Source organism: Osmerus eperlanus, chromosome 12 (genome assembly GCF_963692335.1).
Source record: "Osmerus eperlanus chromosome 12, fOsmEpe2.1, whole genome shotgun sequence".
NCBI classification, from domain to species: domain Eukaryota; kingdom Metazoa; phylum Chordata; class Actinopteri; order Osmeriformes; family Osmeridae; genus Osmerus; species Osmerus eperlanus.
The window spans coordinates 9856691-9880242 of NC_085029.1; the positions used below are offsets into that span (position 1 = coordinate 9856691).

Sequence of the window (23552 nt, forward strand, 5' to 3'; positions counted from 1 at the left end):
AAGAGCACACTTCACGACGATCTGTTTTAAACTAATAAACTATTAACAAATGATTCTCTGTCAACAAATAGTTTGTAAAGCAGTATGACTTATCTATTTGTATGTGTGTGTATGTGAACAACCATTCATTTAAAGAATAACATTCAGTTATTTACTACAGTGCCCTTCATCATTTCTATAAAGCACATGATGCAATAGACAGCAAGTCCACCAGAAACACATAAGGAATGTGCGGACTCATGCTTCTCAAAACACTTAGCGACCTGAATAGGTTCTCAACGTAAGCAACGTTATCACGGTTCCATCCGATCTCCATTTCCAACAGTGTGAATAGTACAGAGACAAACATCAACAACAAACCTGACGCGCTCTCAAAATGGCGTCCAGTAGCCGCTTCCTCTACCGCACTGCCTCCCCTGCCCATGCTTAATTCCAAAGCTGAGGTGGCAGTGATACACCGCCTAGGAAGGTTTAGGAAAGGCTTACCAACTGTGCCAACCTTACCCCCTGTGCCACCCCCAACCTCGGCACAGAGGGGGGTCCCGGTTGGCATGGCAGGGTGAACTACCCCCTGATTGATGGGCACGGATTCAGCCCCGCTAGAGTCTGCCCATGTGCAGCGCCCGACTCCCCAAGGCCCAGGCCTCCCTTTATCCCGCTGCTGTCTTGGCATCGGTGCCCATCTCTCCCCCCTCCCCCCTCACCCCTGCCTGCCAGCCAGCCAGCCAGCTATGGCTCCTGGTGGGCACATCAATTACATGGCGGCACCTCCCTTCTTTTCTCATGTCTGTCTGTGCTTCTGTCTCCTGTCTCTGACTGTCCCAATCTGTTCAGTCTCTGTCTGGCTATCTTTGTGGAAGTGTGTGTGTGTGTGTGTGTGTGTGTGTGTGTGTGTGTGTGTGTGTGTGTGTGTGTGTGTGTGTGTGTGTGTGTGTGTGCGTGTGTGTGCGTGTGTGTGTGTGTGCGTGGGCCCAGTTCAGTTGCTTTTCATTCTTTCTATTTGTAAAAACAATCATATTTTATAAAGTGTCTAGGATTTAATGTTCTGTAAAGCGGATATGACCGATTTCCATTTCATGCACACAAATGTATACTATTATGCACACACATACACTAACAGAGGCACAATCTATTAATTCACATTCACATATATAACTGAACACACACACACAGTTGCCCGTATACAAATAGACACTCAGGTACCCTACACAGGTCATAATGGTTGGTGGGAAAATCCCTCCAGAGACCACTCACTGCTGTGGGCTCAGCTGTCCAGAAAGTCTCAGGTGTTTGTGTGTGTGTGTATGTGTGTTTGAATGTGTGTGCATTGTATTTTTTCTGTAAGCTTGTGAGATCATGGATTTGGTTTGATAACAGTAGCCTATTTGCTTTGCAGTCTTAGTTGCATTCCAGTAAATATGGTTAAAAATAAACCACTTCGTTTATTACATTAAATGATCAACACCTTATTTACACGGGAAACAAATTTGTTTGCGTGCTAATTTCGCTTAGGTAATGCCTTTGGATAAATAACTATTTCACAAGCCCGGGTGGATATATTTGGAATTTCTGAATGTTAATGTTGCTTAATCTGATAGATCAACTTTAAAGTGTATGTTACTGGCTTCCATAAAGCTAAACTAAACTAAAACAGTAGCTCACATCCGCAGGTTAAATTGATACATCACATTTTTGATAATCAACTCAAGCGTTAGCAACGGTGGACCATAAGACCCAATGAACTTTAATCCTAGAAAAAACATTGCACAAACATTGTACTGCACACGTTGTACCAAATAGCCTAATTAGTTGTTTTCAAAGTATTGACAATTATGAAAAATAAAAAAATACAATGGAACGTATAAATTCGGCACAAATTAGATTCAATGTGGCCCTCTAGTGTCCTCATCTAGTGATTTCTGACATCTGGTTATGCCGATACAAATATTGAAGCATTAGAATTAAAAAATTGCACGACTGAACCAACAAATGCTTATTTTAAATTTAGTTCAATACATAAATAAATATATACTACAGCAGCGTGCAATCTCAACCCAGACTAAACACCTTCATCGTTTAAGTGTAAATCATAATAACTGATTTGAAGTCAGTTTTTGAAATAGTATCTACAAAAGTCGAGACGTGTTTTTGATTGTTTCAAACTGACCTGGGAACGGGGTCTGAGAGGGACTCGTGTCCGTCTTACTACGGAAGCCCGGGTGGAAAGCGGGGAAGAATAGCGAAGATGGCGGCGGTTTCAGGGGTATCTCTGCAGGGCAGTAGTCCAGCAAGAGAACTTTCTCACTCGGTTCAGTCTGCAGGGGCCCCGCTACTTGGAGATCGGGGAAAGTGTGAAGAAGGAACAGGTTAGTCTATCATTTGTGCAAGTAGAGCTTCGTTGGTCAAACTCTGCGATCAAGTATCGTGGTGATAGCCAGGCCAGTCACTCACAACAGCAGCGTAAGCTAGTTTGCTAATCTAATGTATTAGCACTGTAGACACAACACTTTCAGTTTGAGATCTGGGATGCTCGTCAAAGTCAGGCTATCTTTCTATTTATCTTTTATTATAATGGTACAGCAGCTATCTAAGTTTGTTACTAGCAATTCATATATATATAACTAGTTAACGTCAGCTGACTAGCTTGTTTCGAGCAACGAACTAAAGCTATACTACAGTAGCGAAGCTAAGCTACAAAGTTGGAATTTGAAGCAACCATCCTTTCTACAATTCCAGCCGGACTGTAGAACTTTTAAACGTGTTTCTAGCCACTTGTTTAGATGGTGTATAGCCTTTCTAATGACATGTCGACATTCTGAAGAAACGGAGACCAGTAACAGGCAATATGGGCTAGTGCACGGTCGTATAGCTCAGTGGTTTTCAACCCTGAGTTCCTCAGGGTCCACTGTCCTGCATGTTTGAGATCATGTTTCCCTGCTCCAACACTCCTGATTTCAAATGAATGGGTCTCTATCGAGCTCTGCAGAAGCTTGATAGCGAACATTGATTTGAATCAGGTGTGTTTGAAGAGGGAAACATCTCAAACATGCAGGACAGTGGACCCAGAGGACCAGGGTTAAAGACCACCGGTATAGCTGATATTCCTAAAGCTGTAAATAGCTAGATGTTGAGTTTGTTGTGGGCTGGTACTTTCAGAAGCAGAGAAGCAGGGTCGTGTGAATGGGCTCCTGGAGAGGCTCCATGCCAAGCATAACGCTTCACGAACATGGCAGGAGACCAGCAAGGTGGTGCGCCAGGCAATGGTAAGACTGAGAGCCCAGATATCGTGTTGAGTGGAAAAGACTGACAATGACCCACTTTTATAATTTCCTTGTCCCCCTCTTTACCCCCCCCCCCCCCCCTCTTCTCTCTCTCATTCTTTTTTTCTGTTGCAGGAGAAACGTGGTGTGATGAATGCTGCAGGACACCAGCTCCTTCTTACCTGCCTGGAGACACTGCAGAAAGCACTGAAAGGTGAGACAATCAGATGTGAGGTATAGGAGATGGCAGTCTCCTTTTGAAACAGCAGGGGAAAATAAACAAAACATAAAATACAGAAATGTGTTGATAGTTCCAATTGAGCTTGTGGTCATGAAGCTCAAAAAGTTGGTTTATTAAACGTTGCGGCTCGTTGACATGCTTGGTTATTTGATGCCTCCTTCCCTGTGCTAGTGTCCTCTCTGCCCTCTATGACCGATCGCCTGGAGTCCATCGCCCGGCAAAACCTGTAAGTTCTCTCTCTTTCTAGCTCTCTCTCTTTCCCCCCATCCCTCCCTCTGTCTTTCCTTCTCCAGTGGAGACTTCGCTAAAGACTTGACCTAACGGCCCTCCCCTCCCCAGGCTGGGCTCCCACCTCAGTCCCTCAGGGACCGAGTGTTACATCACCTCAGACATGTTCTATGTGGAGGTGCAGCTGGACACGGCTGGTCAGCTGGTGGACGTCAAGGTGGCCCATCATGGGGAGAACCCAGCGGTCAGTACAACAGAGAGAGATGAGGTCAATGTGGTAGTTAGGATGTTTGAAATTTGTGTATTAGATGTGTCCTTAGTCCATTTCCCGCATAAGGTCTGCCAGACGAGGCTTTCTTTTGGTTTGGTTGCGTTGTTGGTCAGTGTGCTCTACAGTTTTTTGATATAAACGTCGCTGTTTCTGTTTTGTTCTACTTTGCACAAAGTCATTTAGCATTTTATCCGAATGACATGTAAAGAAGGTGCTGATTACTGATTCCATTTGACATTTTTCTGTTATTTTAGAGCTGTCCAGAGCTGATTCAGCACCTCAGGTGAGAGAACATAATGCATCATCATGTGTTCATACAGTACATGCACGTTTCACTTGCTTACGTCATTGATTATTACCAATGATACATGTAGCTATCCAAAAATAGTACAATGCAGAGAGATGTAAACACATCAGATGGGGGAGTTTACCGTTGCAAAGCTGCTTATGCCATGGCTACTTAATTAACATCACCCTGACTTTCTGCCAACCACTCTCACATGCCTCATACAGGGAAAAGAACTTTGAAGAATTTTCTAAACACCTCAAAGGTCTGGTCAACCTGTACAAGCTTCCAGGAGATAAGTAAGTTCCTGATGTCATTAAATCCCATTTCGGTTTGTCAGATGTTTATCTTTGAGGTGTTTGATCCAGCAGATAGAGGTGCAACGTCTTGAGAATGAATGTAAACCTCAAAAGAGTGTGAAAGCAAATTCCACTGTTAAATAAATACGTTTTTAGTTTAGTATTGTATGTTTATTAATGTAAACGATGAGTAATCACCTTAAATCATCATAATCACAGTAGCAGCACTGTCTTAGCTTTTCTTAATTATGTGTTATATACATTTGGAAGTGTACTGTGAATTACTTTGTTAAAAAATAAAATTATTCTGTTCCTGTCTAGTAAACTGAAAACCAAAATGTACCTGGCCCTGCAATCTCTGGAACTGGATCTGACCAAGATGATGCACATGTTCAGGTAAGGTCCCGTCCCAACGGCAAGTTCTAGAGGCAATTTCAGTGTTTTTTCCCAAAACCTAGTTTTGTTGTTGACCACAGTAACAACACTAGTTGTGCGTGTTGCAGGTTAGCCACAAACGCAAACACGGTGGAGACCATCATCCATGGTAGCGTGGGCCTGCTGACGGCCAGGAGCGGCGGCCATCTTGTTTCTCTGCAGTGCTACGTGTCTCCCTATGACGTGTTCGAGGAAGGAACCGGAACACAGCTCAACTTCACAGATACAAACGGTGAGAGGACCGATGGTGAATCACACCCGCTGTCTCCGATTATGATCGGAGTTGAATTGACTGAAGGAAACAGGCTCGCTGGGTTTGATAAGAATGAATCGAGCAAACGAATTCCGTTTGAAAGAACGCATCGTCCCCATCAGAGCGCTCACAGATCATGCTTCATGCCCCTGCTCTGCACAGTGCCTCGTTCTCTGGGCGTCAGTGTCTCCGTAACAGTAGAAGGAACTTCCTCTGTCTACAAGCTCCCCATCGCACCCCTCATCACTGGATCCCACCCAGTAGACAACAAGGGGTGAGTACCACTCGACAGACCCACCTGACTGAGCTGCTTCTCCTCTGCCTCTGTGTTGTGGATACAGATAGTACCTCTGGGATAAAGGGAGTACTTGTCTAAGTGTTCTATTTATCAAATATACAGAGTGTTTACGTCATCTTGACAATGAAACGCATAGGATGAGGTTTAAGTCAACAATGTACTGTAGCAGCAATTAAATAAATAAGCGAATCAGATGCATAAAGAATATAAAGTATGAAAAGTAACTAAGTCAGGGGAAATTATTTATACATTACATGTGGCGGGACAGTATTCCCAAGCACATGAAAAATTATTCACAGATATAGGTAATTACCCTTTTATTTTGCTAAATCGTTGTTATAAACTCTCTGGGGGCTAATTCAGTACCAACTAGAAACTGGAGCACTCACACACACACACACACACGCACACACCAGGGTCTGAAATGTCTTTCATCAATGTGTAACAACAACAACCAATGTTTTAACCTCTATAATGTGTGTGTGTGTGTGCTTTAGAACCCCATCTTTCTCCTCAGTCACCAACTCCAACTGTGTGGACCTGCCTGCCTGTTTCTTCCTGAAGATGAACCAGCCGATGCCCTTCTCCCTGTCCTTTATCCAGAGAATGGGCAATGCTACAGGTGAGATGTAAAGCGTGGTGTGTGTGTGTGTGTAGATTTGCGTGTGTTACTGCTTGTACACCAGTGTGTTTGTCTGCCCCCAATTGTGTGTCACCAGTGCACACCAGTGTGTGTGAGATGTGACCTGCTAACTCAGCCTTTCTCAATCCCGGTACTCAAGACCCCCTATCCTGCATGTTATAGATAGATATAACATCTGAACCATGCGGGGCAGGGGGTCCCGAGGACCAGAATAGAGAAAGGGCCAGGCTGTTCTAACCTCTCCCCTCTCCAGGGATCCCTGTGTTTGAGGCTCCCCCCACGCTGGCCAACCTCTACGAACTCATCATCCAGAGCCACCTGCAGGAGGAGGGAAGCCCTCCACCCACGCACCACATGCGCTTCTATGCCGTGAGTAACTCCTCACTCCAGGCCAGCGTTAGACAGGAACAGGAGCCAGGTCCAGGAATCACGAGTAGGGCCGAGGGAACCACTTCCTGATAGGATAACCAGTGTTACATACACCTGTTCTCCATCCCACCTCTACCTCCCCTCTGATTCTGACCGTCGAGGCCGGCTCTCTCATGTAAAAGCTGTTCGATCGGTGTGATTGGTCCGTCGCAGTGGAGAAAAGAAACCCAAAAGGAATACAGACAACAGACAGCACTGACGGATAGTCAGACATGTTTATTAGATCCAAAGACGGTTAGCTATATCCTCCGAACATGTTCTCTCTCGCCGCAGTCGCTACCTGACCAGCAGCACTGCTACTTCCTGAACGGCGACGCCCCGGTGCAGGATGGGCGCTCCCTGCAGGGGGCGCTGGTCTCCAAGATCCCCTTCCGCCACCCGGCCCAGGTGCCGGCCCTGCTGGACGTCATTCGACACCAGGCGGCCTACAACACGCTGATCGGCAGTTGCGTCAAACGCACCTTCATCAAGGAGGGTGAGTGGGGCTGGCTGCGATGGAGCAAGAGCAGCCCGCTGTGATGTGATTGGTTACGGAGACGTTTTCACCTGTCCTGATTGGATCACCCTCACTTTATTAGTTCGATCTCTTGACTTAAATAAGTGTCAAACGATGAAAGATTTTGCTCATCTGTGCTTGTTTCAGAAACCCCGGGTATACTCCAGTTTGAGGTGTGTCCCCTGACAGACTCCAGCTTCAGCGTGTCCTTCCAGCACCCTGTCAACGAGTCTCTCGTCTGTGGTGAGCATCCTGCCCGGCACTCACGTCAACCCACATACGTGCCTTTTCACTTGTTTGTTCTCAGCTAACCTACTTTGGAATCTCTTCCTCCCTCTCCCTTGTTGCTGCAGTGGTGATGGAGGTGATAGACTCCAGGCAGGTGTCCTGCAAGCTCTACAAGGGCCTATCAGACGCCTTGATCTGCACCGACGATTTTATCACTAAAGTGGTTCAGAGGTGGGTGTCGATTTTTCCCCTCAGCAGGCTCCTCTTGATGCTATGACGTAGCAGATGATCGTCTCAAATAAGCAAGGGTGGTACAAAGTACTGCGGCAGCATGTTTAGGAAGACACCAGGTCCCTATAGGTTCCAGCATTTTTTTTTTAAATTCTACTTAATATTAAAACAATTTTAGTTGAAGCTGGGAGACGTGTTTAACTGGACACAGAGCCACTTAGTGATTTGTGGCACTATTAGAAATAAACAGCTTAAACTGTAATCAGCTCAAGACCTCTTTAATTTAATCAGCCGTAATCTTCGATTTTTCCTTCATCTGACACCATCTGACACCATCTGACACCATCTGACACCATCTGACACCACCTGACACCACCTGACACCACCTGACACCACCTGACACCACCTGACACCACCTGACACCATCTGACACCACCTGACACCACCTGACACCACCTGACACCACCTGACACCACCTGACACCACCTGACACCACCTGACACCATCTGACACCACCTGACACCACCTGACACCACCTGACACCACCTGACACCACCTGACACCACCTGACACCATCTGACACCACCTGACACCACCTGACACCACCTGACACCACCTGACACCACGTGACACCACCTGACACCACCTGACACCACCGGACACCATCGGACACCACCTGACACCACCTGACACCACCTGACACCACCTGACACCACCTGACACCATCGGACACCACCTGACACCACCTGACACCACCTGACACCACCTGACACCATGCTTTTCCTCTGCCCTCCCCAGGTGCATGTCCATCCCCGTGACCATGCGGGCCATCCGGAGGAAGGCCGAGACCATCCAGGCGGACACGCCAGCCCTCTCGCTCATAGCCGAGACGGTGGAGATCATGGTGAAGAAGAACCTGCCCCCTGCTGGCAGCCCCAGCTACAGCATGGCCACAGGCGCAGATGGAAGCAATCCCATGGGGCTCCCTGGGATGAGCGGAGGCAACACGCCAACCGGCGGCACCAGTGGCGGCCCTGGTGGCGCCTTCCCTGGGCCAATCAGTTCGATGTATGGGATGGGTCGCAGTCAAGGGCAAGGCGGAGAGTGCATGCCTCAGGGTGGGGCAGCCAATCAGCAACAGCTTCAACAGCAACAGCAGCAGCAGCAGCAACAACAACAACAGCAACAACAACAACAGCAGCAAGGTCACTCAGACGATTTCAGCAAAGTGACCCAGAATCCCATACTGACCAGCTTGTTGCAGATCACAGGCAGCGTGGGTTCAAGTCCCGGCCCTCAGAATGCCTCGTCCGGCTCCCAGCCTCCCCAAACCCCGCCCCCGACATCATCACCGGCCAGCAACACCAAGAACCATCCCATGTTGATGAACCTGCTGAAAGATAACCCCGCCCAAGACTTCGCAGTACTGTACGGGTCCAGCCCCCTGGAGAGGCAGAATTCGTCGTCGGGTTCGCCTCGCACGGACGGCATGGGGGGGGGCACCTGCCCTGGGGGCGGCACCAAGGGAAAGAAGAAGCGCCCGCGGGGGACGGAGAAGGGTGGGGTCATGTCTGGGGGCGGCGGAGGTGGTGGTATGGGTGGGAAGCAGCAGCAGTCGTCCATGCAGCACCATCACCAGCACCCGTCCAGCCACGAGGACGACTTCCACCGCGAGCTCTTCTCCATGGACGTGGACACCTCCCAGAACCCCATCTTTGACGTCAACCTGCCGGGCGACGGCCTGGACACGCCCCACAACATCACCCCGGCGCCCAGCCAGTGCGGGACGCCGCCCTCCGGGCCCGGGGTGTCCTATCACGCGCAGTCGCACGTCCAGTCCCAGCAGCAGGCGCCGCAACCTCCTCGCATGCGGGACGTCCGCCTGTCCAGCTCGGACAGCATCGGGGCCGACATCACGGAGATCCTGTCGGATCTGCCCGAGCAGACGGGCAAGGGCGGCGGCGGGAGCGGAGGGCACGGGCAGCACCACATGGGCAGCGGGGGCGACGAAGGGGGCGCCCTGGGCACGCCCATCCGCGACTCGTCCAGCTCGGGCCAGGGCAGCGCCGTGTTCGAGGCGGACATCTTCAACGCCAACAGCAACGAGAACCCCTTCACGGACGCCGCCGACCTCATCGCCGAGGCGGCGGCCACGGCCGCCACCCCCAACAGCGACACGTCGTCCACCAACTTCTTCCCCGACGCGGTGGACTTCAACCCCGAGCTGCTGGCGTCCAGCCACGGCTTCCCGCAGGCCTACTTCGAGGACAGCTCCCCGAGCGCCGACGGAGACATGGACCTCGTCAAAGGCTTCGGGGGGAGCAGCCAGCAGAACACGCCCTCGGGCACCCCCCAGAACCCCACCCCCCACGGCCAGAGCACCCCCGACCCGTCGCTCAAAGACCCTTTCGACATGGTGTTCGGCGGGAGCGGCGGAGGGGGCAAGCCTCTGCTGGGTCAGGCCCCGGATCTGGGGGACGCCCACTCCTCCCTGGCGGGGGACGGGCAGAGCCCCCTCATGATGGGCATGGGGGGGGCTGGAAGTGACTTCAAGAGCGGCGAGACGAAAGCCAAGCAGCAGCAGCAGCAGGGGATGATGAGGGCTAAGGACGACATCGGTATCGGCAGCGGGAGCAGCGCGGGGCTGGGGATGATGGGCGGAGGACTGTCCTCTGAGGGGAAGCAGGTCAAGCGAAGCCGCACCCCCTCCAGCGAGGGCAAGTCCAAAGAGGGGAAGCCCCCCAAACGCAAGAAGCTCGACCCGGACGGGAAGTCCCCTTCTCACAGCTCAGGGGGGCGGCCTTACACCCCGCCCAGCGTGGGCTCGGGTTCCGGGGGCAGCATGGGCGGAGGGGGGTCCAAGTCCCCCGGTAGCTCGGGGCGCTCCCAGACCCCACCTGGAGGCGCCACGCCACCCATCCCCAAAATTACCATCCAGATCCCCAAAGGGACCATAACCGGGGGGAAGACGTTGTCCCACGGGGGATACACCTCCAGCAGCTCTGCAGGGAGCGGAGCCGGAGGCACGGGAGGCATGGGCGGCAGCAAGAGCCACCACTCCCACTCCTCCTCTTCCTCTGGGAAGATGAAGAGCAAGGAGGGCTCCATGGGCCACAGTGGCAGCTCCAAGCCTGGGAGTGTGGGGGGTGGTGGAGGGGTTGGAGGTGGACTCTCGCAGTCCAAAAGCTCATCTCAGGGAATGGGTGTCGGCAAGCCGGGCTCCTCCCCCATCACCAAACATGGCCTCTCTGGGTCAGGAAGCAGTGGAGGTGGCGTGGGAAGCGGGAACAAGATCAAGCCCCAGGGGGGGAAGCCCCCCGGGTCCCTCATGAATCCCAGCATCAAGCCCAACATCTCGCCCTCGCATTCTCGCTCCGGGGGCTCCGACAAGCTGTCGTCCCCCATGAAGATGCAGCAGTCGCAGGTTCCAGGGACGCCACCCTCTTCCAAGGCTAAATCCCCAATGGGCTCCGGGGGCGGCGGATCAGGGGGGTCCAAGTCCTCCTCCGGAGGAGGAGGTGGAATGGGCTCCCAGAAACCCATGGGGGGCGGCTCCTCCTCTGGCTCCTCCTCTTCCACGTCCTCGTCAAGCTCGTCCTCTGGCAACATGGCCTTTTCAGGAGGCTCCCAGTCTCAGTATGGTGGTGGTGGTGGAGGAGGGGGTGGGGGGGGAGGTGGAGGTAGTGGGGGTGGAGGGGGAGGAGGAGGAGGGAGTGGCGGAGGTGGAGGAGGAGGGAGTGGAGGGGGAGGAGGAGGGGGTGGTGGTGGAGGTGGACAAAACAATGCAAACAACCCCAATGCCAAGGGCAAGTCTCCCAGTCGCAACAAGAAACCCTCCCTGATCGCCGTCATAGACAAGCTCAAGAGTGTGGGCAGCGGCACCGGGGGCTCAGAGGAGGGTTGCGAAGGCGGCCCCCCTGTCAGCGGGGGGGGCGGCGGGGGTGGCCCTCCGCCCCCGGGCGGGGCGGGGGGCGGGCCTCCAAACCTCGGCCCCTCCTCGAAGCATGTCATGTCGTCGCAAAGCGGGGAGTACCTCAGCAAACGGGACAAGATGGACAAAGAGGGCAAGGCCAAAGTGTCCGTTTCGGGGGGCAACAGCGGGGAGAAGAAGATGATCGACCCCAAGACGGGCGCGGTGTGCAGCACGGGCGTGGCAAAGATCATCATCAGCAAACCGGACAGCGCCTCCCCGAGCATCAAGGCCAAGGTGACGCTCCAGAAACCCGGGGAAGGTTCCGGCGGCGAGTCGACGCGCCCCCAGCACTCGGGCCTCAAAGCGTCGCCGCTGTTCAGCGGCTCCACCCCCAAGCACGACCGCTCGTCTCCCAGCCACAGCCGCTCCCCGGGGTACGTGCCGCTCAACCACGACAGCGAGAGCGAGTCGGGGAGCAGCTCGGTGGCGGAGAAGTCCCACCAGAACAGTCCGAGCTCGGACGACGACCAGAGCATGCGGCCCCTCCCGCCGCAGGACTACATGAGCTCCGTGCCCCTCAGCTCCGGGGAGAGACACAAGAAGCATAAGAAGGAGAAGAAGAAACAGAAGGAAAGGGAACGAGAGAGAGACAGAGAGAGGGAGCGAGAGAGGGAGAAGGAGAAGAAGAAATCCTCCATGTCCATGGGCCCGACGTCGCATCCGATGAAAGCCGACAGTTGGTCGAGGTCTCCCATCTCGGCTTCTGATTCGTCGATGTCCATGATGGGGTCGGACCGCCCCTTGAGACCCAGTCCTGTCTACATGCGAAATGAAGACGACGACCTCATGGACTCTGCCCTCACGGGCAACCTTTAACCCTCAAAGTAGACACGTTTCTCACCAACAAAGAATCTCTCGTTATGCATGCGATATCTGCCCTGGCTAAGACTTTGAAGTTGCCTGAAGTTAAAAGGATGGAGGATGCAAGTACCAAATGACTTGACTGTGTTCAAAATTCAAACATTGGTCGATTTTTTTAAGCAGAATATGTGTTTTTGTTAGTTTGCGTGCATTACTGATACACAAGTTGGTCGTACACTGTGGGTGCTCTAGCACATGATCTGAATCCAATTTGTTCACCCTTTGACATCAAGTTTTGCCTACAAATGTTTCAATAACATCATCAACATGTGGCATTTTATTTCATCTGCTGTGTGATATCAGACTTTTTTCCCCTTCTTTCTCTTATGATCTTAATGATATTTTAAGTCAGAGTTTAAGTTTTAAGGTAAAGATGATCAGGCATACTTTAATTGGAGTTTGCAAATGACTAAATGTAAATCATTTCTATTTACCAGTGGTTTTATAAAGAACTATGACATTTGTTTTATGAAGTATTATCAAAAGGTTTCTAACATCTTATTGTACAGTTTAAAATGCCTTGATTTTGTGCCATGTGATGGGGGATCATAGGTTTTGATACCACTTAACATGTTTACGGGGCAGGTTTGTGTAGATATCAGTGATTTTATGCTATATAAGTACATAAACCCCTGTGCTTATTTTTAGCATAGAGATGTATGAATATAAAATATTTCCATGCCAAGTATTTGTTGTGATCATTTATTTTATTTAACTTGTGTTGGCTTGTGTGCTAATGATATTTAAAGCAGGGTCATAGCCACAAGGTGGCTGATTTCTGATTGCTTACAATAACTAAATTCAGAATTGGTTCATCAGCAACTGGCCAGAGTGGAACATTGAAGGCCAAATCAGCAGTTCTAACAAAAAAGAAACATCTCTTAATACGGTGTTTAAGATCTAATCAGACCGTTGGCCTGCCATCTCTCCATAGATCACGGCCAATTCAAGAGACATGTTGTTACATAAACTGCCCAGTAGATGTCAGCAATGAGCTACACTGTAGTCCTCATTAGTGGAGGAAACAAATGTTTGTCCCTCCAGGATGGAATCCCTGTGGTGATGATTAGGGGTTAAAAGATTGTTCATGCCTGTACACAAAACAGAGAAGAGGGGACAAGGCAATTAAAATGTAAACAAAGAAAGATCTAAGGAGACTGTAAAATACCATTTATTTTATTAGGGACATAGAATGGGTTGGTTACAGTTAGTTGACTTCTTATTTATTAAATGCAAAGTTATTATTATGCAATTATACATTTAAAAAGTAGGGCTTATCAGCATGTGTGTGAACACCCTTATTAAGAAGCCAGAAGAAAATGTTAGTATGTCAACCTGAAGGAATGTGGAAAGATTAAGTACCCATCGTGTCACTTTTGTACATAGACGTATAACGCAGGGTAAAAAAACGCCCCTCTTTTTACGTCAACATTGATTTATGTTTGCGTACAGAAATCTCCCCACCCCGAAGTTGACTTTCACAATGCCATCAGATGGCAATACATGGTGTGGAGCGATCAAATCCTCTGAGCGGAGAGATGCTGTGCGTGGAGCTGACATGGTCGGCCATGGTTCTCTCGTGCACATGACGACGCCCTATACGGAACCTGGTCGTTCTCGTTCCTCGCAGGACTGGGGAGAAGGAGGTGGATGGGGTGGGAGCACAGCGCCCCCTCCTGTGGGTCTTGGTAGGATGTACGCCACCTCCTGCAATGTTGCAGCACGCCCTTTTGACTGGCCTCTACCCACTCAATGCTCATTTAGCTGTGACATTGACTAGCGCTCAATCAAAGTCTATTGTGTTTTCATTTCAAATCCATTCCACACATGTACTCTTACTAACACTTTCAGGGACAGAGCTGGGGATTAATGTGTATAGGGTCACGTGCGTTCATAATGGCGGTCTTGGACAGAAGCCTGCATGTTAAAGATATGGATTGTATCTTCTGAGTGGCGGTTCGGCCATTTTAATTGGATTCCTCTACTCAGGTTCTCTCCTTCATTTGTGCTGATCTGAAAACAGGGAGGGATGGTGAGAGGATATGAGATGATGCCACTGAGACATATAGCTCAAATGAGAGTGATGGCCTCCGGCACTATCTCCTGGCTACCTCCCAGCGTCTTAATAGACACCTGGCTCGGAGACTCTCTTCACCTGTGACCTGGAGCCAGAGCCTTTACGCCTTGATGACTTGCTGGTACCTCTGATGAGCTACTTGGCCGGTGTCGGTTTCTGCTGTGCTGACTCAGGCAGGCGAACTCCCACTGTGCACTGCAACACTGCGCCATCGAGTCAGTCGCTCCATCGCAAGATGGCCTTCAGCTCAAGTGACACATGCTTTCCCAAGCCAGCTGTGGCGTTTGCATTCTTCCACACCCACACTCACACACGCACGCGCTAAACAACCGGAGGGGTTGTTTTGGAGATGCAATGCATTATTTAGGCACGGTCTGAGTGTTTCAGGGTCAACAGCGTTAAAGGGATGTGTTTGCTGGCGAGAAACGGCCTGTCAAGGAGTAGCATATGTATTATTGAGTCATCTAGATAAAGGGTGTCTAGCTGTCCAATGTCAGTTGTCGTCAGCTGTGAAAATACTTAGAAGGAAAGTTGCCCCCTGGCAAAATAAAGTAATGGTCTTCATGTCAGGAAGCATTTTGCCAGTTCAAATAATAATCAAGAATTAATTAATCAGGGTTAATGAATTTCCTACAGACCCTATTTCATACAGACACGCACGTTGCCTAACTTACAATGGTGGTAACAGATATTCTCAAAGTGATGATACCTATCATCTCTCCCTCTCTTATGTTCAGTCAGTAGACTAACTTACACTCACCGATACACAAAGAATGTATTTCGGTGGCCTCACCACTCAGTGTCAGCCAAGGTGCTCATTTGTGTCACACATTTTTCCCCATCTGTCAAATGTCAGTAAGATAAAGGAAAGCCTGAGATAGCATGCTCTGCAACTCTCCATCTCTCTCTCCCTCTCATTTCTCTCTCTCTCCTCCTCCCTCTCCTCTCTCTCTCCTCCTCTTCCTCTCTCTCTCTTTCCCTCTCTCTCTCTCTCTCTCTCTCTCTCTCTCTCTCTCTCTCTTTCCTTCTCTCTTTCCTTTTCTCTCCCTCTTTCGATTCTTGACTTACAGTTCTCTGTCGACCTTCATAAACTGCTGATCCCTCATTTCTCCTGTTCATCCATTTTCACCATCATCCCGCCCACCTTGCTAACCCAGTTTCCTGGCTCACACTTGATCCTATTCTTTGGAACGTCTCCATGTTTGACTTCTTTATTTCAGTTATCCTCTGCTATGCTTCCCTCCATCTTGCTCGTCAGATGTGTTTATCTTGTCCCATTTTCTCTAGCCTCTCACATTTCCACAATTTATTTCCAATTTGCACTTGCTCAAATGACGTCCTTTCTTCTCTCTTGTCCACCTGTTTTATATTTCCTGTTTTCAGAAACGTGGAAACCATTCTTTCTGCTTCTTCATCTCTTTTTCTAAATCTCCTGCCGTCCCCCCCTGTGAGAGCTGCTGCCTGGGGCCTTCCAGCTGCTCTGTCCTGCCAGAGCTTCCATAAGCTTCTCTATCTCTCTCTCTCTCTCTCTCTCTCTCTCTCTCTCTCTCTCTCTCTCTCTCTCTCTCTCTCTCTCTCTCTCTCTCTCTCTCTCTCTCTCTCTCTCTCTCTCTCTCTCTCTCTCTCTCTCTCTGTCTCTGTCTCTCTCCCTCTCTCCCTCCTCTCTCTCTCTCTCTCTCTCTCTCTCTCTCTCTCTCTCTCTCTCTCTCTCTCTCTCTCTCTCTCTCTCTCTCTCTCTCTCTTTCTCTCTGTCTCTCTCCCTCTCTCTCTCCTTCTGTTGCTCGATTTGTCTCTTTCTCTCCAGCTAACCATCTTATAAAACCATGGTCGCTATAGCTTCTTGTGACCTGTGTCTCACCCCCCCCGCCAGTCAGTCCCAGCACCGAACACCGCAAAGGCCTGGCTGAAAGCCAACAGAGAGATTCTTTAATTCTCAGCCTGCGATTTGGATGTTCTAGTTCTGCTCCTTAGTTATCATTAAGAGAAGGATTAAGTGTGACTTAGATAGCTGCAGTATTTAAGGCCAGAGATAAGGAAAAGGGAGCGGGATCTGAAAGGTCGTCTCAGGTTCCAGAAGGGATTTTTGAACTTGTGTTGGAAATTAAAGCTCAAGTTGTTTGGAGATATGGCTTCTTATTAGGTACCAGGTAAACAATCTGTGCTGACAAGGCGATAAATGTCAAGCTAATGTGTTTTGTGTCGGCCTAAATCCCTGTGAGACACATACAGTGCATTGCTATAAACGGAAAGTTTCAACAGAAGTGTAATGCGACACTGAGAGGTTTACAGGAATGGCTGTCAGAAAGGTCTACTCCGGGTGTTGTATTTCCTCAGCCATGAAATTAGTTTAATAAATTCTGCTGACAGCCTTCCATATGTGGTGCTGTGTCTATAGCCTTTCACTCCTGATGAACTAGATGGCACGGAAATAACTAACACACTCAGCTATTGGCTTAGATAAGAAGTCATTGGGGGCAGAGTCATTTGCCAGTTAGTTAGGCTTTATGGCAGAGGAATGGAGGGGAGAGGGGAGAAAGTGCAGAGGTATTTTCAGCTGAGTGTCGCGTCTTTAAATATACTGTAAGATACTGTATCTAGTGTATTATATGTCATCCAGCAAGCTTCACTCTGGTAAACGCTATTGGCTGTTCTGAAACCTTTTCAGTATTCAATTTTAAATGTACAGTTATAAGCATACTGGATTTGGGGAAAATAAAGAATATATTGTGCTTATTGAAGTTATGCATTGTGCTTATTAAAGTTATGAACTTAGAAGTGTGCTCAGGCTTAAACATTGGGTCTCACACTGGGTGTGGGAAGCAGGCTCATTTTCAGAAACAACCTTGAAACCGGGTGGAGACGGCACCCGAGCAGGTGGGACGCGTAGGCAAGAACAACTCCCTGATGCACGAGAGAACAAGCTCAACCCTTTTTTAATACTTGTGTTTCAATTGCACTGTATAAATATATGCTGGGGAGGGACAGATAGCCAGTTGGACTTCGTGAACCAGCCCAAACTCTGTTGCGGGTAGGGAAACGTAGACAACCCCAGAGCTCTGTACTTGTTGATTTCCAACTGCTGCATTAAAGCTGATATTATCGGACCTCTGCGACTCCAGACCACTCTTTCTAGAACACAGATTTGTGTCATTGAATACCATCATTACATATTGGAATAGACACAAAGATTTTGAATCCTTCAAAAACTGTGTCTATATCTAGCATGACCTCTTTGTCAAGAATGTAGTAAGGTTATGAAATGGCTTACAGTATGGGTCAAGGCAAGTAGTCGAATTGAGTTTTTATTTTTCCACCTTGTAGCCTGGGACAAAATCTGCTTCTACATTGTTATCTGCTCTGGCAGATGGGTCTGGACACCCGCCCCGTTCCCTCCTATCAGACTGTGGTAGGGACAATCACAATTGTTATATGGGGCAGGTTTAATACAATGACTGTACAGAGGAGCATCTTTGAGGCATTTCCGTGAACACCAAAGATGACATTTTGTTGCTCTGATTATTTGTATTTCTCCAATTGCGCCCAGAGGCATGTGGGTCTGCACCAATTGATAACACCCCTGGGAAATAAAGATTGGCGGAGCCAAGCTCCTAATACAGCCTGGTCCAGTAAAGAAGAAGTCCGATCAGGATGGATCATCTCACTCGAGATGATCCCACTCAGTCAAACTGGGAGTTCTGTCGGCAGGGGTTGTGAGAGCCCCAGGCCCCTGACAGGGGCTCAGGATGGGTCACGGCCCAGCAGGGGGGCCTGGAGTGGTGGACCAGGGCCTGGTTCTCCTGCAGATGTGACCAGTGGTCTCCGTAGTCCGACCCACAGTCTGAACGCCAGCCTGGAGCAGCGCCAACGCAGCCGTGACAGAGCGCTGGTTGACGAGGCCCAGCGGGGCGATCGAGGACCTGTGAGAGGCCAGGATGGAAATGAAGCGTGTCGCGAACAGGGGTGGAGCACGCAACGGAGGCGGATGTGATGAGCTGGGAAGATCCAAGAGGCTGAAAGAGACGAAGGACCCAGGGAAGAGGAGCCTCACCCAGCCAGACAGCACGGCCAGGACCCTGAGAGGACATGGGGGATCGGGGAGAGGAGGGACCCAGGAAAGAGGAGCCTCACCCAGCCAGACAGCACGGCCAGGACTCTGAGAGGACATGGGGGATCGGGGAGAGGAGGGACCCAGGGGAGAGGGGCCACAGCCCTGGGGCTGGGGGAGCGCGGGGAAGAGAGGAAGGGCGACGGGGAGACCAAGTCCTCCTTCTACGTCTCTCTCCGTTTCAAAGAATCGAGGAAGAGGTGAAGGAGGGGCGCGGAAGGGAGGAACGGACTGAAAAAGAAAGAGGGGGACTCAGGGACTGGGTAGGAGAGACAGGGAGGGAGGGTTCAAGAAGAAGTAACCATCTGATGGGCAAGTCAAGAGTTAGTGATGGAGGACTACAAGCATTGCTGTGAATTGACATGGTCACCACCTTCCCTCAATGAATGACATTGACTGATTAGCATATGAAGCAAGGGAAGTCTTACAGGTGAAAAGAACTTCAACTCCCAGCAACCCCAGAATGTTCCCCACCACTGTGGAGGAGCGACATTCTCGGAACCATGGATAGGACCACACAAATCAGGACCTTGGACAGTTCCTTTGCCAAGCTGTGGTACTTTAGAGCATGTGCATGGTTCTTGACAAACAAACGGAGATTATAGGTTTATTCAAGGATTTTCCTTGCTACAACAGTCTAGTGTGTCCTTCCATGCAATAATTGATTAAGTCAGGGTTTCATCTTCCATTGGTGAGGAAATGAAATTTGAAATGAAAACTTGGAGAAGTGACACGTTTTCAGTTTTGTCAATTCTCACAGTGCAAAGTTTGTTCCTGGTGGCCCCCAAAAGTTAAAATTAGTTTTCTCCCTCGCTCTCATGAATCTCCTACAGACCCCCTAACAAACTCTGCTACCCCCCTTGCCAACTGTCTGTCGCTCCCTCATTCCCTCGCTCTCCTGCTCCACCTTTTCTTGTCAGTCTCACACACTCTGAGGTCGGCCCACAGACCTGTGCACGCTCTGTACTCTGCACACAAAGCCCAGAAATACACACACACACACACACACTTTTTGGCCTACAATTATCAAACTCGCTCATCAACACTCGAAGTCTTGCTCTTAAGAACACAGGGGACACGTTCCTATCATGGGGTTCTCTATCTTGCCTTGAGACCAGATTTGTTTTGAAAATTGATTTTCACACTTTACCTCTTACTCACCACCAAGAGCTCTGAAGGTGCAAATGGAGTTTTTTGAATATTTCACACAGCGTGAGAGGGAATTGGTGTAGCAAAGAGATCGCACATCCTGCAAGATGAGGAGACAGAGAGTGCTAACCTTCTCTCCCTTGCTTCCCCGGTCTCTCTCTTTCCCTCTTTTTCTTCCATTCCCTCTCTCTCCTGCTTCCCTCTCTCCCTTCTGTCTCACTCTCTCTCTCTCTCTCTTTCACACACACACACACACACACACACACTCTCAATCCCAAGAACTCAGCGTTCTCCCACTAACCCTCATCACCAGCAGAAAGCAGCTGTACTGTATCCCAGACTGCTACTAAATATAGCTGGCTGTCATATTTGTTGAGCAAACATATTTCTACAAGCTGGCTCTGTCTCTGTATGTGGACCTCTCTGTCTCCATGCTCTCTGGCTGGCTTTGTCATCGAGCCCACCCCCTCTCTCCTCTCATGATACTCTCTATCTAACCTTCTCTCTCTCTCTCTCTCTCTTTCTCTCTCTCTCTCTCTCTTTCTCTCTCTCTTTCTTTCAGTAATTAATAGTCAATCTGGCATTCAGGCTTTGATGTTTGCAAATCATATGGATTCATGGCCACATGATTCGACTACTTATTTTGGACAAATTTCGGACAAATACTCTCTCGTTCTCTATCATTTTATTTTGTATTTTGGTTACTGTCTTGCTGCCCCCTGTTCTCTCTCTCTCTCTCTCTCTCTCTCTCTCTCTCTCTCTCTCTCTCTTACAAAGGGGCTTATGACACGTCCCATCCCTCCCAGTGTCCCACCCAGTTACCAGGACAATATGCTTAGAGGAAAGACTCATGCCGGTCACGTGTGTTCTGATAATGCTGTGGCTAGTGGATCTATCTACCCCATTAATCAGAAACATTAAATTAAATCAATGTTCATTCATCATGAAACTAATTAGTATCATCACATTTATCACAGAGTATTACATATTTACGGACATGTACACAAACATGGATCTTGTGTAAATAGATAATCCCCCACACACACGCACGCACCATACATACAACACAGTCAAGCTCACATGATGGAAGTGGGGCATGTATCCCCACATGGATAGTGCTTAACGGTTGAAAAACACTTCAAGGCAATAAATACAAAATTAGGCCACCTCGCACTTGAACAAAGTCTGATCCTTACATCATGAAAATAGATGTGTTTTCTGTTGTGTATTTGTAGGTGAATCTTTGACCCAGATAGGGAGAAAGTCTGAAGGAACAGCCACAACTACAATGCAGTAGGGCGGGCCATACTCAGGTGCTAACATGAATCTAAAGGAAATTCTAATATGAGGGGTGTCTAAATTATGTATTTTTCTATGGGGAATTCAAATATGAGCTTATTTTTTTGATAGGATGACTCTAAGCTACATCATTTTTTATTTTTTTAATTGCCAATATTACCCTTCCGAATCACTTTTATAAGATATTGAAAGATATAAGGGAAATCATTCAGATTTACAGAGCCAAATCAAATGTACATATTTATTAGCTAGTGAACTGCATGAATATTATTGGATATCATTACAAGGAACAATCTCCTGACTTCCTGAACTTTGGCAGGTTACACAAGTCCTTCTTTGATTCATTCTTGGACATTAGCCTCCTGCTGGTCTCCTGAGCCCTGATCGCTCCATCCCTCTTTTCTTGTGAAAAGTACTTAGCAGAAGCCTCAGTCACCATTTTAACAACCCTCTCAATACTTTGCGTGTGGCAAGGCCAGTTGAGCACCTCCATTGGGGTGTTGATGAAGTTTTTCACAAGCGAGGTGCTTACGGAGCAGGTAAGAGGTGGCTCTGACACACCTTCTGACCAGCTGATCAAGTCACCAATGCTTGAAGCATCACAATGGATGTCAGGTGTCCTTCTGGTTCAGCTGGTTCTTCCCAGCTGAGTGTCTGGGTCCCACTCTCCCCTCATGGCCAGGATTCTCTCCACCGCCTCAATCCTCTCCCTCTGATCCTCTGAGCACAGCATTGTTTGGAGTATGGCTTCACTGTGGGCATACCAAGCAGATCTTCTCACTGTTGGCATAACTAGATCCAGCACCTCCTTCCTCTGAGATTGGAGTCAATCCAGTTGAAACCGGATGTGCCTAGGTCCTTCAATCCAGGAGTTCTTGACCTTTGCATTGAACCAACATGGATAGTACTCCAATGATGAATTCGACAATTAATTGCAGATTCTTTGTTATTTCCTTTCAGTCTGTGCTTTGACACCCAGAGCCTAAGAAGTCTGTTTGCTGTGGTGAGCCAGCGGCTGTGGTTCACTGGTTCAATCTCCAACAGAGCCAACTTGGCAGGTAGCACTCCATCCCTGACTGCACAGACAATCTTATAGCCATAGTGTTGATCAGTTGAGAGATCTTGAATGACCTTGTCTGGCAACTTGATAAGTGGAGGGCTAACAGAGATCTGGGTGAAATTTGGATTAATTTCCAAGTCTGTAGCAGAATCAAGGAGCTTTCCTATGGGCCCGGAAAATTTGTTGTCTGCCATAGTAGGGCCATCAAGGTCAATAATGAGATGGTGCAGGGGTAGTTCACTAGTGTGGAGGTTGCACACTAACCAGGGCTGCGTTTCCCGATAACGATGGATCGTAGCAACGATCGAGCAAAATAATGAAACCATCGATATTTCTTACGTGCGTTTCCCAAACATGCTCGTAAGGAGTAGGCTAATCTATGCGCTTTCAAGAGCTACAAATTTTCAAGAGACACTTTAGCTACGGTGTCTTTGGGAACGGCCCGTAAAACTAAGATTTGTCGTACAATGGATTCTACGAACAACTCAGGCTTATGACACTTTCGGGAAACGCAGCCCAGACCAGTTCCTCATTACTCCAGCATGTACACCAGTGTTGACATTTGTTGAGTCTCCTCCAATGGCCAACAAGGTCTTGTCAAACCCCCTTTGTTTTAGCCACCCAAACAGGACCTTAGCAATCTGCTCAGCATGTGACTCTCCTGTTTAGTTGCTTTTTCTGGGGTAAAGTGGAACAGGTAGGTACTGCCAGGCTCACTAGCAACACTATAATGTTCTTCCTTGATTTTTGCAGGAAAGGATTGGTCACTGCCCTCAGCTTCCATCATTACATTAGTTAGGTCAATCGTCCCATCAAAGAGGAGGCAGGAGATCACTCCCTCCTCCCTGCATTTCTCCTCAAACTCTTCACCCAGCTCTCGCATCAACTTCTCCTGTGCTCTTTTGACCTTGTTCTTATCAATCACTTTACTTGTGTTGTCTTCTGTGATGATTCCCGCATCAATCAGGGCTGCGGTTGCTATAGCTGCAGTTGGCCTCAGCCCTATGCCATACCTTACACTAGCAAGGGCAGTGTTTGGAATCTCATCATAGTTTTTTTGTACCTTTGCTACAGGCTCAGATTCAGTTTTAGGGAAGAGCTCAATGTCAGGGACAAACTCATCTTCAGCATTAGTCATCTTCAATCCCATATCCTGATCACCATTTGCCACATATCTCTCAACAACCATAGGTCAGATTTTCAGATGTAAAGGGCTAAATCAAATAAAATTAGATTTCTCATTTCATAAGCCTCTTCAAACTACCATATTATTACTATTTCTGATAGGTAGATGGCACACAAATGAAAAATAGGTCATTCTGGAATATTAGCAGAAAAATACAATATTCCGCTGCAAATTGATGTAGGTTAGGGTTTTCAGAATTGTAAAAAACATTCAGATTTGTGTTATATACACCTAAATACATGAT

The 23552-nt window shown here is 48.7% G+C and overlaps 1 protein-coding gene across 1 annotated transcript; it reads left to right on the forward strand.

Moving 5' to 3' along the window:
* Positions 1-2223: 2223 nt before the first annotated feature.
* med1 (mediator complex subunit 1) lies at positions 2224-13120 on the forward strand. The gene is made up of 16 exons (XM_062474606.1): positions 2224-2366; positions 3157-3263; positions 3396-3474; positions 3673-3727; positions 3841-3973; positions 4255-4283; positions 4514-4585; positions 4907-4981; positions 5089-5252; positions 5436-5547; positions 6069-6193; positions 6468-6583; positions 6917-7118; positions 7287-7382; positions 7493-7598; positions 8397-13120. The coding sequence occupies exons 1-16, from the start codon at positions 2246-2248 to the stop codon at positions 12385-12387; spliced, it is 5583 nt and encodes a 1860-aa protein (XP_062330590.1). The 5' UTR covers positions 2224-2245; the 3' UTR covers positions 12388-13120.
* The last annotated feature ends 10432 nt before the right edge of the window (positions 13121-23552 follow it).